The following is a 14,456-nucleotide window of genomic DNA, read 5'->3' as shown; positions in this document are numbered from 1 at the left end:
TTTCTATTCTTCTTCACATTCCCATAAATAGACAGATGTCCTTCCAAATATTCACTCCCACCCTTTTCTATAAATTCAATCTTTCTTCTACAAGTTTATCAAAAAAAAATCTTTCTTCTGCAACGAAAATCAATTTTAAACATTCTATTCTCAGAACATGGGGCTGTGTCTAAAACTCAGAACATCCCATGTACGTTTTCCTACCACCCTTATTAGTTTTTTTTTTTTTTTCATATTTTTAAATGATCAATATGGTTCTGTTTTCTATGTTTTTCATTGTGTATGTCATTTTTGCGTTCCCTGAGGGCTAGGTTCTGACAGACTGTATTTGCTGCTGTGTTTCGGTTTTAATACAATGTTTTCTTCGTTTTGTACTTTTGTTTATAAGCATTTCTTCCTTCTTATTAAAGGGAATTAAAGTTGACATTTTTAAATTGATATTGTGATTTTCTTTTGTTAACGTTTACAGGTACTCTCAGCGATTGTTATCTTGGGATTACTAAGTTTAAGAGTCGCAGAATGCCAAAACAAACATCATCATCTTCATAATAGAGTTAATGGTGAGTATCCAGCAATAAACTGTCGAAAGCACAGTGCAGTTTTGACGGATTTTGGAGCAGTTGGTGATGGAAAAACATCAAACACAAATGCTTTTAATGCTGCAATTCAGAACCTAAGCACATATGCATCAGATGGTGGGGCACAGCTTATTGTCCCACCTGGTAAATGGTTAACTGGAAGCTTTAATCTCACCAGCCATTTCAGCCTTTTTCTTCATAAGGATGCCGTTATTCTTGGAACACAGGTATGCTTTTTATTTTTATTTTTCCTTTTTTATTTGTGGTTTAATATTTTCTAGATTTGGTTGAGTTTCTTGGTTTGAAATGGAAAGCATTCCTTTTATGGTAAAGATTATATGGAATAACAGGTCAGTAAAATTTAATCTCATCAAATAAAGAATGATAATTTTTTTTTGGGAGAAAAATGATAAATTAATTTTAAGTGATATGAAAACATATCTTTTATTTTAAAAGCTCTACTATATAATATAATCTTTTTATTTTGGAAAGAAAATGGTGGAGATCATTCTCTCAAAAAAAAATGGAGGAGATCAATTTCTTATTTTGATTTAGTTTTTTGCTTTGATCCTAGGACGTCATTCTCCATCATATGCTTTTAAGAAGAGTAAATCCAATTTGAATTAGAAAAATTATTCACTTCCATGAGAATAGTTGTCCCTCCCTCCTATTACATGGTGTTCTCGTCAAAGACACTATTTTACTTTCACAAAGAAACATAGGCTCTAACCAAAGAATAACATATCTTGTAGTAGAAGAAGATATGAGTAAAATAATGTAAAGAAAATAAGCTATATCAAACACACTAATAGTTGAGGGCCCAAAGCTTGCACGAAAACATCAAATATCTTAACAACAAACTATGAGCTACTATTTTTCTCAACAAAAAAAAAAAAAAAGAAAGAAAAAAACTATGAGCTACTACATTAGTAATCCTAATAATTATATTTGTAGGGGTATTGGGCCCAATAGTATATGAAGGATAGCCCAACGAAGTATTTTGGGTCGGAAACCCAAAATCCGAAGACATCAAAATGGTCGTGGACTATTTAAATATCCAAATACGTCCGAGGAGTAGATTTGTCCTCGGATTACAAAGCCGAGGACATAGGAAGAGAAGTTTAGTATCCTTGGGTTATATTATAAAGAGTCCTACAATTATGGGGATGCACAGTATACGTGGAGGGCGATAGAAAGAACGGTGGAATGTCTAAAAATAAAGCTGCCACTACCGCCCATACATTAAAAGCTCTGTAAATTGATACGCTGACTGTATAGATGGAAGGATGGGACCTGAACATCGAGCTTGGAACTTGGTCCCTAATCCCAACGGGCTTTAGGGAAGAATGGATGGGACAAGTATCCGAAAATGAGGATTGCAACCAGGAAAGTGGAAGGTGATGAAGGGAGAGAAAAATATATAAATAGGAGGAAATGAATACGAAGAAGAGGAGGACTTTTTGAGTAGAAGAGATAGAGTCAATAGTAAATGATAATCAACACTTGTATCCAAACTTGAGAAATATTATTATAAACCATCCTCGGATATTATCCGAGGACGACTTCTCAGCCTTACTCTTTGCAAACGATTCTTTGTTTTGTTCCATTGGGCCCAAAGCCCGTTCTTTTTGTAATTGTCTAAACCATCCTTGAAATCTAAATTACAGACCCATCCTCTACAAATTCATTGTGAAGAAAGGCCTTTCAAGCCCATTTTTCTCCCAGTTGTTGTTTGGGAACTTGAATTGTGTCCTTACAATATTGATAGATCCAAAACTACAGAATGACAAGATTGATTTTACTTGATTACGTACTTCGCCCTATTTACATTTTTCCTTTTACATGAAACGTGAAAATGCTCTCATATTTTGGCCAAGAAATTAAGCCAAAGCAATTATAGCATGATAAGCAAGAAACTGCCAAAATCAACTTGTCATAAAAGGAATTGACCATCACTTGTTCTTAATCTTTGATCTTATCCGAAGCTAAAAACAAGGAAGACACTAGCATAAGTTATAATTAGTAATTGAGTAATGCCACGTCCACCACAAATAAATAAAAAATGATACATTTCTTATTTTTTTTATTTTTTAAATTCTATGTTTCTCTTACCATCATTTGCTGTACACATGAGCGATCAAATGGGCAGGATGAGTCAGAATGGCCTCCTATTCCTTTGTTGCCTTCCTATGGGACAGGAAGGGATGCACCTGCTGGACGGTTAACTTCTCTCATTTTTGGTACAAATCTCACTGACGTCGTAATCACCGGTAATTATAGATTAATTAAACCTCTTAATATTTCTTTTTTTCTTTTGGATAAATATTTTTGGCTTTAACAATGTCTAATGGAAACCATTTGTATTGGTATTGGGTAACAATGGCACGATTGATGGCCAGGGTTCTACTTGGTGGAAGAAGTTCCGTGCCAGGGAATACAACGTGACGCAACCATACATGATTGAGATTATGTACTCTAATCAAATCCAAATATCTGATCTCACTCTAATTAACTCTCCATCATGGTTTGTCCATCCCATTTACAGCAGGTTTGATTGTGCTCCTCTGACTAAGTTTATCCCAAGCATGCAAGCACATATGATCATGGCACCTCTACTTATTAAAATCCCGTGGTTGTGATTGCAGTAATGTACTAGTCAAAGGGCTCACAATCCTTGCACCAGTTGATTCTCCTAATACAAATGGTGTAAACCCAGGTATGTTTGGTACTTGTCCTAATTGCTTTGATTAATATGTAGTTGAAAGGTTAATTACTTATTCCCTTTCCATTCACCTATTTTAAGGAGTAATGATAGAAACACAACTTTTTTTCTCAATATTTTTCACCTAAGGTAACAATTTACGATTGATGTATCATCATTTTCACAAAAAATCATTGACACAATTTACGATTGCTGAGTTTATTTTCCTTTTTTTGTGTCCAGATTCATGTTCAAACACTCGTATCGAGGACTGCTTCATAGTCTCAGGGGATGACTGCATTGCCGTGAAAAGTGGTTGGGATCGATATGGAATCAAAGTTGGAATTCCTACACAGCACCTAATCATTAAAAGGCTTACCTGCATTTCCCCTGACAGTGCTACCATTGCTCTAGGCAGCTAAATGTCTGGCGGAATCCAAGATGTTAGAGCTGAAGACATCACAGCCATTGATACTGAATCGGGAGTTAGAATTAAGACTGCTGTTGGAAGAGGAGCTATGTCAAGGACATCTATGTAAGAAGAATGACCTTGAAGACCATGAAGTATGTTTTCTGGATGGCGGGCAATTATAATCAACATGCAGACCCTTTCTTCGACCCAAAAGCAATTCCAGAGATTAGAGGAATTAATTTTAGAGATGTGGTGGCAGAGAACGTTACTTATACAGGAAGTCTTGCTGGAATTCAGGATGATCCCTTCACTGGAATATGCATTTCTAATGCGGCCATTACATTGACTGAGAAGCCAGAAGAATTACTATGGAATTGTAATGATATTTCCGGAGTGACAAGCAATGTAACTCCTAAGCCCTGTGCGTTGTTGCCTGAGAAACAAGGTCTGAATTGTCCCTTCCCTGAGGATAGGTTGCCCATTGATGATGTTCAGTTTAAGACTTGTTCTGCTGCCCATTAATAATTTTCAGTTGAAAACTTGTTCTGCTTCCAATGCCATCTTGTGAGAGTGAAATGTATTTGAAAATACATAATTCAAACATGTTGGTTGAGAAAATTGAGTGAAATAAGAGTAATTTGACACCACTTTTTTGTTATTTTATCTATGATCCATTTTGTTACGAAAAAATTAAATAAAGAAAATTTGGAAAGTTTTCAACTGTTCTCTCATACAGACAAGTCTTCCATGTGTGTGCAAGTTAAGAAACTGGTTGCAAATTTGCAATTTGCAATTTGCAAAGCAGCTTATGTCGCCCCTGATGTTGCCATAATTTCTTTGAATATTAAAGTATAAAACAAAGCCCATGCCAATGAAAAATAAGAATTATGGAAATTGATCGTGCCAGATGTTCAGATTTATACAAGCTCTATCGGAAGAGGAGGTAAGATTATGAGTTCTCACTACATTTATTCAGCCTATGATTTGTATCCTTGGCGCAATGGTGAAGCCTCAGGACTGTAGCACTTGGCTAAATTAAAACAGTGAACTCTGGCCGAATTACTTAAAAATGATTTTTTTTTTTTTTTTTTTTTATTGAATTATATCCTGATAACTGCATGCTAGTCTGGCATTATCAAAATTATGAAATTAACAGATTCAGTTACTGTTACTGTGAAATTCAAAATAATAGCACATGAGTAGATCCAGATATGTACTTAAAAGCCAAGAGCCTTATCACTCAATGGCATTCCCTAGTTTTCTTTATAAGGAAACCAGGGTTTTAAACCCCCCTCCCCAACTTAATTTAACATTTGAATTATCAAAAAGGATATGTAGTCAACACACCTGGAGCCAATCTGAAAGAACATCATGATTGGCACAGAAAACTTGAATATAATGAACAACGGTGTTGTGTGCATTGGATACAAGAATTTTCCAATTCAGACATATTATGGATAGTTTTATCATTAGGATGTTGTAGAATATGAGAGATTCTCCAATCTAATTAACTATGGATAGAATGAATACAACAAAGTCATAACTCATAAATCTAGATTAGAGCAAACGTTTCCAATCATAAATGACTTAGGAGTGCATCTCTTATAAAGATTTGTCTCAATAATGAAATTCAAAATGAACAAACATCCTATGGCTTAAGCTTATCAATAGAGGAAATATATAGTCTTGATAATTGTCTACAAGAAACTTTACCTTCAACTCAGAGACCTTCATGATCAGTAGTGTCTGTTCCAACATCATTTACCGGTAGTGATTCACTGCCGCTTTCACCTTGATCTGTTCTTTCAGGATCATCATCTGATATGGCAACAACCCTCTCTTCTAGGTAATTACCATGAGAAGTTTCTCTCCTAATCCGGGAACCCTTAGGATAGAAACAAGAAAAAAGTGGGATGGTCAGAAGGAAAAAGGAAAGCGAAGTAGGACCTGAATTTTGGAAGAAGAAACAGTTTGTCCTTACATTATTGAGTATCATGTCACATGGCTCAAGCATGTGAATCACATCTCCCATATTAGGCCTATCTTTTATATCAGGATCCGCACATCGAAGAGCTACCAAAACAATTCGTTTGAGTTCCTTTGAGCAAGGTCTTTCTGACAATTTAGGATCCACCACATTATCAATTTTCTGATTCACAACCATGGACTTAAACCACTCAATCAAATGTGGCTGCAATGAAGAAATCCAGTCAAACCATAATCTGGTATATAAGAATGATAAGAAAAGAAGTCAAAATTTTCAAAATTAGGCATTTGTACTTCGCGTTGATTGCAATCTAGAGGGGTCCACCCAGAGATGATCTCCATAACAAGTATCCCAAAGCTATAAACATCAGTCTTCTCTGGGAATTCATCAGCTGAAGCACATTCTGGAGCTACATAACTGCAGACTTTTGAAATTTTAATATTGATTATTTTATTTAAAAAATTATGCTATCACAAATCACAGGTTTTGATAGCGAAGAAAATGAATAAGCATGAAGGATTCGGTAAGCAGAGAAACTGACCCTAATGATTCCATAATTATGCGACCCCATTCAGGACCAAAAAGCTTAGCAAGGCCAAAATCAGTTATTTTTGGGTTCCATTGGTGATCAAGGAGTATATTGCTTGATTTTAGGAACCGATGAATAACTTTTGGTTCTAGGTCCTCATGAAGGTACGCCAATCTGCAGAAACAAATTCTTTTCAACTTTTATGGCATAAACCCATAACAAAGAATATAATGATACATCTAAAATTTAGGTGCCACGTATTACCCTTTTGCAATTCCTTGGATAATTTTCATCCTTATATTCCATGGTAGAGGACTGACTTCTTCTGGATTTTCATGAAGCCACTGGTACAGATTACCATTATCTACATACTCATATACAAGCATCCTAATTGAAAGGAAACTCATTTCAAATGTTTGAATATCTTAATCAGTCAATTATGGACAAAAAATGTTCATAACGTTCATCAAGTGGAAAAAGAAAAATTATATGAACTTATTATATAAGAAAAAGAGGAAAATTTTTTATACCTGGTAGTTCCTTCAATACAGTATCCAAGCAACTTGACTAGATTCTTGTGCCTAACTTGCCCAAATGCCTCTGCTTCTGCTATGAAGTCCTCATCTTGACAACTGATGGTTATAGTTCATTAAAAGATATTACATGTTTTTTTTTGCTCAAAGATATACGCATTCACTACAAGTCAAAAATAACAATTGGTTGAAGACTCTGAGCACAAAACTCTTTGCCAACCTACTTGTAAAATTTCAGGTTTATCTACTATATTCCAAATCATTTTTGCATCAACGGTATAAATTAGACAAATTGCCATCCAAATCTGAAATTTAAGCCTAAACTCCATTCTAGTTGCTGGAAATTTAAAACTACGCAACCATTTAAGGCATAAAGCATTTGCTGACATGGAATTCAGATCTTTGTTCTAGCAATCATTGGCAAAACCAGACCTTGTCCAACTGAAACATTTGAGACAAAAGTAAGGGCATTGTTGGATGATTAGAGATTCAATTTTCCCTTGTGCTAAAATATATGTTACTGTTATTTGAATTTCAATAGGACGGCTGAGCAAGAAGACTGGAAGAGATTATAGGAATTAGGATTCTACGGTATATTTCTTGTGTAGTTTTGGTTGTTAAATTTTTTTTTCTGGAGATTACAAGTGGAAACTGAGTAGGTAGAGCATTTCAATGCTGTGTTAGTATGCAGTTCCAAGAATACATTGTGCTAAGTGGAAACTGAGGTAGTGTTCGGTATATATCATGTCTTGCGGAACATAGAAATGAACTAACCTAGGATTACAAGATATAAATTTATCTAGTAGCACCTAAGATATCAGCATGCATTTCAACTCCTTTTTGTCATTTTGATTTAATTTTGCTTGAAATTCCACAAACTAACTCTGCATCTTAGTCTACAATACTTCTGTGAGATCAATAAATGTTGAAACCAGAAATGTTGAAAAACAATTAATGAACATATTGATTCTTTCTTAGTAGCTTAGCAATCATATATATTGTAACTTTTGTGTTTTGGGTTAGTGACACAGTGACACTTCTCTATTAGTATTTTTTATTAACAAGTAAAAGATACCACTTGTATATTAATTAATTCAGTACTCATCAATGGATTGTAGTTAACTTAATTGATAAAATCTTTTTATTGTTTAATAATAGGCTTAGGATCAAATCCTTGCCTACACCAAAAAGAAACCTACTAATATATTTTTATCTTATCATAAAGAACAATTATCATAAAGCAGTAAATTCAAATCCTATTGTATTTTTAAAAACAAAACCAAATACTCCATACCTGCTACTCACTAGTTTCTTCACCGCAACTCGCATATTATCCAACAAAATACCTCGATAAACAATCCCATGATCCCCCATTCCAATCACATCCTGTTTTGCCAATCCATTGGTGGCCATCTCAATCTCCTTTAAACTAAACCTACAACCCCTCCAAACATCCTCAGCCATTGGCAAGTACCTAGCAACCTCTTCCAAATCAGTGACATCACATTTTTTAATTGACCCTGTCCAACGTTTCTGACTAGACCAAGGATCAGACAACAACACTGGGTGTCCCTTACTGCTGCTACTGTGACTATCGTTCATCTCAATCTCGTACATGTTACGTGATAGTAGCCTCCTATCAAGGGAGGATAGGCTGGAACTATGGTAAGGATGATTCTTGGAAGCTACAGGATTTGACATACAAAATTTGTCCTTGTAAGACTTTCTTCTTCGACGATAACAAATGAAATATAGATATACAATGATACCAAAGAGAACAAAGAATATTGCAATGATAACAAGTATCAAAGCCCATAATGGAAGGTTAAAGAATGAGGTATGGTGAGAGAGCTTTCTTTTAACAATGTCAAAGAACATGATTAGAGTGAGAAAACAAAGAGAATAATGGGATTCTAATTAGTGTGGAAATATAAGAGAGCTTAGTTTTTTTTTTTTTTTTTTAATATTAAGGTAAAAATACCAGAAGAGTTTGTGTTAGCTAGAACTCTTTTGGAATAGATAGAATTGAAAATTTCAAACAGCAAACTAACCGGCGAGAGTAATGGGAAATCTGAGTGACAAAAGTGTTGTGGGAGTCCTTTTTATAATTGGATATATATTAATTTATAAGCTTATAGATTAATATATATCCAATTATAAAAAGGTAATTCAAATATTATATTAATTATCTTTTTGAAGTGAAAATACCAACCACATTCATCGCTACACTACCAACCCCATGAAACCCACTTAAATATATCCAAACCAATCCGACATATCAAGTTAGTTTTTTTGTGGGTTAGTGGACCAGGTTGAGTTGGATTAGAATTTTATTTTGAGTCTCAGCCGGCGACTCTATAGTATAGGCGAGGCGGTCACCTAAGACCCCCAAGTAAAAAAACGCTTCCAAATTTTAACCAATAGAGTTATTTATTTCATTATAATAATATTAATTAATCCAAATATTAGTTAATAAAGAAAATAATATTTTTTTAAATGAAAAAAAAAAGATAGAGAAAAATGTTATGTTCACAAAATTTTTCACAACAAATTATAAGTGACAGATTGTTACAGATTGTTATTAGTGAACAAAAAAATAATTTCAGTGGTGGGTTTAAATTAGAACAAGTAATAACTTAACGCCTAGGTTTTGTTGTGACAATTTGAGCTTCTCATATAGCCATATCTAAAGGAGAGAAAAAGAAAGCAAGAGTGTGAGGGATCAAAAGGAGAGATAAAAAGAAAATAAATAAAGAGTGAAATATTGAAAGAAGATATAAGAAGCCTCGATGGGTTGCAAACTAAAAGACAATCCATGCAAAAATTAGAGGAATCCTACTAAGGCGATCTAGGCAAAAATTAGGGATCATACTTGAAAAAGAAGAGGACTCCCCACAAAGAATGTTGTTTCCTCCCTATAAACAGCATCCAACCTTAAGGGGCACTTCTAAAAAAAAAATCAATACACAAAAAATTTCAAAAAAATTAAGTTGACAAATTTTTACTAGTTCTCATTTAGGTTCGCCACTAACATCAAATTTTTACTTACCACTATCAATATGTCATATCAATAAGTGTGAGAAGCTTTGACAATTTTTTTTTTTTTTTTTTTTTTGTCTATAGACTTTCTCAACAACAACAACAACAAATCTACACGGTTCATCAGTTCATGTTAATTAGTAATTTTGCATATAAAACAAGATCATAGAGTTTAAATAATATTAAATTTTTAAAACGAATCATATTTAAATATATAAAATTTCCTCAAAAAATTGTTAATATACTAGCCTTATCACACAAGCTTTGCACATGCAATGAATTTTTTATTTTAATGTCATAATTTTTCAATTTAAATTTGTCTATTGTTAGTAAGGTTACAGGAGAATGGATTTTTAAGAAGCTAAAATTTAGGATTTTGAAAATGAGTTAATGTGTGTGAGATATATATTTATATAGAGAGTGTGTGCTAAATTTTAGGAAAAATGTTTCTAGGATAATTTTTTGTTTTTGAATTTTGTTGAATTACAATTTTAACCCGATTTTTATTTTTTAGGAACAAAGATTATCTAATTAGATTAGGGGTATATTTGACATTTTTTGAATTCATAACTAACTTTCTAAATCCTTTTAATATATAGAGATAAAAGACATCAATTCATTTTTTTCACCTTAGACCCTCAAAAGCATCAAGCCACCCCTTGAGTCTCGAGTTGGGTTGGGATCAAGTTGATAATTTTTTCAACCCATCATATATATAAGTTTATTTTTTTTACCTTTTCAATTTTATGGTTTGATTTATTTTTGTATTTTGAGAATTATCAAATAATTAAATGCAACTTTTTACTTTATGGTTTGATGATAGTTTAAAGTATAAGGTGAACATCATTTATTGTAATATTTGCATTAATTTCTAAAAAAATTAGTAGTTAATTATTTTACTTATAATTTATTTTTTGAACAAATGGATTGATTTAGTAAATGTTAGGGATTATATATATACACACACACATACACACACACACATATATATAGGAGATTTTAAAATAAAGTTATTTTTATGTTAGCAAATTTATCCATAAGATCGATTAACGCTAAGGATAGCACCAAAAATGCCTGCCACATTTGTGGTTATTGCAATAGTGTTCTTCACCCATTTTCCTTCATTAACCAACTCATGTTTTTGGCCAAAGTACACCGAAACACCATAGAGGGTTTTTCGAATCCATTTTAGAATTATTTACATTAAAATATGATAATAATATATATGTCCCATATATAATATAGTGAAAAACACATATTAAGCATTCAACCCAATGGTCTAGACAAAGCCCCCCACCAGGGGCGTAGCCAGGAATAATTACTTGGGGGGCGGGTTGTAGGAGAGATATACTAAAATATAATTCAACCAATTTTCATGTGATTCAAACCACAAAGATTGAAAACTACGACAATAATTTTTCGGTCCTTTGTATGAATACTCTAAGTTTCTAGGTAGATATGGACCTGTTATGAGATAAACAGGTTGAATTTTATCTTGTTTGTTGATAGAGAATTCATATATTTATTTACGTGATTCTGGATCATGATCTATCCCTCTAGATTGAATTCTTGAACATTTGGAGGGACATTTATCAAACATTAAAGTATCAACATTTGTTTCTACAGATTACCTAAAATGACATACAACTTTTTCTTAAAAAATGCATTAATTGTTTGTCATTTCCTCATTATTTGGCACCTAATTTCAATCCAAAAAAAAAAAATCAATTCAAAAAATGATAAACTAACTTGAAAGAGAGATATAATAAATTATCATATAAAATTCATTCTTACACATTCTCATGGCCCTCACCCCACCCAGACCCACTCAAGAGACAAACAACACAAAAGCCAAAAAGGCTGAGCCATAGAGTTAATGGGTCATGAATAAAGAATCCAATAACAATAAACACAAAAAGACAAAGTCAAATAAATATAAATTGCTTTACTGGCAAAAGATATCACATACACATACTTAATGATAATGCAAAGAAAGTCAGTAGGCTGGATGCTCCGGACTTGAAAAGACTACTTGCTCTTTCGATGGCCTGGAAAAGAAAGAAAAGCAATCAAAGGTGACCAGGGTTGCCGGCCAAGAACCCTCCGATGGCAAAGTTAGTTTTCTCTCTATATTTTCAGAGTTCCAACTTATTGGGAAATATAAAGCATACCTTTGTTTGGTCTAAATGGACGTTTATATAGTGTCCTAAAGACAGTTATCACACTTGTAACCTTCCCTGGATTCGAGGAGGTGTGAGGGTTCAAAGATAACTTGCATAACTGCTTAGGAGTTATATACTTCTCACACAACGGTCACTGGAAGTTATACGTGTAATAAGGAGTTGTAATATACACTCGAAAATTTTCCTAAGTGCGACAACCTCGTCCGAGGATCTTCCTGTCGAGCATACCTAGCTTAGAAATAAGGGTTGTTCCTCCTATGGACGGATTTTGTTCAAGACGAGCTTCGTGACTCTCTAGGACGAGGCGACTTGTTCCCTGATCATACGAACCTCGTCCAAGCTTCTTCCTTCATGGACGAGGTAGTTATTAGTGAGGTTTCCGGGGTCCTTGCTTCGCTGGCTTTGTCCTGGACGACCTCTATGGACGACGTCGGGGTTGGTACTTTATCATACCCTATCAATTGCCCCCTCGTCGAAAGGTCGTTTAGAGTTCCTGGTCTTTGGACACGTGTTTCCTTGTTCATGATCATGAGTTACCCCAGGTGTCACGATCTTGATGGTTGAGTTCCATTGGTTTCGGATTGTGCCACGCGTCATGATTTTATTAGTTAACCGTCGCGTCGGTTCGTGTTTTCGAGGAAGTTGCCACGTGGCTCTTCCTAATTGATCACGTCGTTCCAGGTTCCATTTTTCAACGCCTATAAATAGTAGATTTCTTCTCATACCCTTTGCATTTTTCAAATTTTCTTGTTTGATATTCCTCATCCATCGCCTCGTCTAGAAGTATTCTAGCGTCCTTAGTTTCCTTTCATCTAGAGCTAGGTATTTTCTTTACACTCGTCTTTAGGTTTCCCTTAAATTTCCACATTGTCTGAAGTTTTTTCTTTGTCTAGTAATAGTGTTGACAAAGAGATAGACGAATACCATAACTCAACTAGTTACAGTGGCTCTAGTAGTAACAGTAGTAGTAGTAGGGGTAACACCACAAACGAGTATGTTTCTGGGGTTCCCCTAGAAGTCTTTCAAGAGGAATTTAGGACAAGAGCGGCGTCTAGATCTGGGGCTGGGGCTGGTCCCTCCAGTGCTCCTCCGTCCAACCCTAAGGACGAGGTTGAGACCATTTATAGCTGTGCTATGAGGGTTCCTTCTAAGACGGACGAGAAGAAGTTAGCATCTCTTAAGAGCTGGTATCAGATTCCAAATGAGCTAAACCCTAGGTTGGCCGTCCGTGATGAGTGGTGTTGCCAACCTCATTTTGGCATAGGAATTTATGAGGCCTATCTTCTAGGAGGTCTTAGGTTGCCTCTCAATGCATTTGCTAGGGAGTTGCTCACTAGATTGGGTTTGGGTCTGTGTCAATTCAATCCCAATGCATGGAGACTCATCATTTCTATGCAAATTTTGTGGAGAGAGGTTTTTGAAGGGGATTGTCCTCTTACTGTAATCGAATTCCTTTCCCGCTACAAACCCTCTGAAATTAGCCAATCCTGTGGCTTTTATCAATTTACAGCCAAAAGAAGAGATTGTAGGATAATAAAATCGTTGGTCACATCAGATAGGAATTGGAAGACGGAGTTTTTCTTTGTCTCTGGTTTTTGGGCAGGACACCCTGTTGAGGTGGGCAGGGATCCATTTGCCCCATATACAGGAGAGTTAGGAAACCTTTGTCCTGAAGGTATGCTTATTACTATTATAGTGTTACCTTTATCACACGTCGTTCTATACTAACTAAGCTCCTCGTCCTTACTGCAGGTGTTAGAAGGCCGTCCTTGAACAAGTTTTATTTGGGACGTGTTCAAAAAGCTCGTCTTCACCCAGAGATGGACTTCCATTCCTTGGTTACCCTTCAACGCCTTACTACTTGGGGACTTGGCCCTGAGCCCTCTCCAGAAGCCACAGCTCATGAAATTACAATCCGCAGATGTAAGTTTTTGCCCTGAAAGATTTCTTCGTCATTTCGTTCGTTTTTCCATTACCATCACCATTTTTTTTTTTTTGAATGATGCTAACAACTTTCTTTGCAGGAATGGCTATTATGAAAGAGAACAAGAGCAAGGAAGTTGTGGACGAGGCAAGAAAGCAAGACGTTGAAACTCAGGCTCGTCCTGCTGTAGGTGATAAGAGAAGTCTGTCAAAAGCTGTTAATCTTGAGAATCTCCCCAGCCGTCTGAAGGAGAAGAGAGCGAAGCACAAGAGGTCATCCAAGTCTGGGGTCGTCACTCCTGTTGTCCCTATTCCTCCTTCATCTCAGTCATCGTCCATCCAGATCCTGGACGTAGAGTCGTCTGAGCCTACCCATACCCCTCTGTCCAAAACTAATGCTCCTACCTCGTCCCAGCCTCCTTTGAAAGTTGCTTCAAACATCATCGAGGATGAGGACTTGGCTTGGGAGAGGTTTGAGAAGGCAGTTTCTGGTGAGGATGTGGCTGCGTGCTACAACATGTCCTTGAGAGAGTTTGAACACTCAGGTGTCCACGACCTTTTCAAGGTAATT

The 14,456-nt window shown here is 35.3% G+C and overlaps 1 protein-coding gene and 1 pseudogene across 1 annotated transcript; one reads left to right on the top strand and one right to left on the bottom strand.

Annotated features, from left to right (window-relative positions):
* Positions 1-157: 157 nt before the first annotated feature.
* On the top strand, positions 158-4,213 carry LOC142620170 (putative polygalacturonase; annotated as a pseudogene).
* A 1,198-nt stretch (positions 4,214-5,411) lies between these two features.
* LOC142620169 (putative serine/threonine-protein kinase At1g01540) lies at positions 5,412-8,357 on the bottom strand. The gene is made up of 6 exons (XM_075793582.1): positions 8,021-8,357; positions 6,738-6,831; positions 6,472-6,594; positions 6,220-6,381; positions 5,972-6,095; positions 5,412-5,882 (listed from the first exon to the last, which is right to left on the bottom strand). Exons 1-6 carry the CDS (start codon positions 8,355-8,357, stop codon positions 5,412-5,414), a joined length of 1,311 nt encoding a protein of 436 aa, XP_075649697.1.
* Between the last annotated feature and the right edge of the window lie 6,099 nt (positions 8,358-14,456).

This window comes from Castanea sativa, chromosome 12 (genome assembly GCF_040712315.1).
Source record: "Castanea sativa cultivar Marrone di Chiusa Pesio chromosome 12, ASM4071231v1".
Lineage (NCBI taxonomy): Eukaryota > Viridiplantae > Streptophyta > Magnoliopsida > Fagales > Fagaceae > Castanea > Castanea sativa.
Note: the sequence above shows the minus strand (reverse complement) of the source record. Positions and strands in the feature narration are given on the sequence as shown.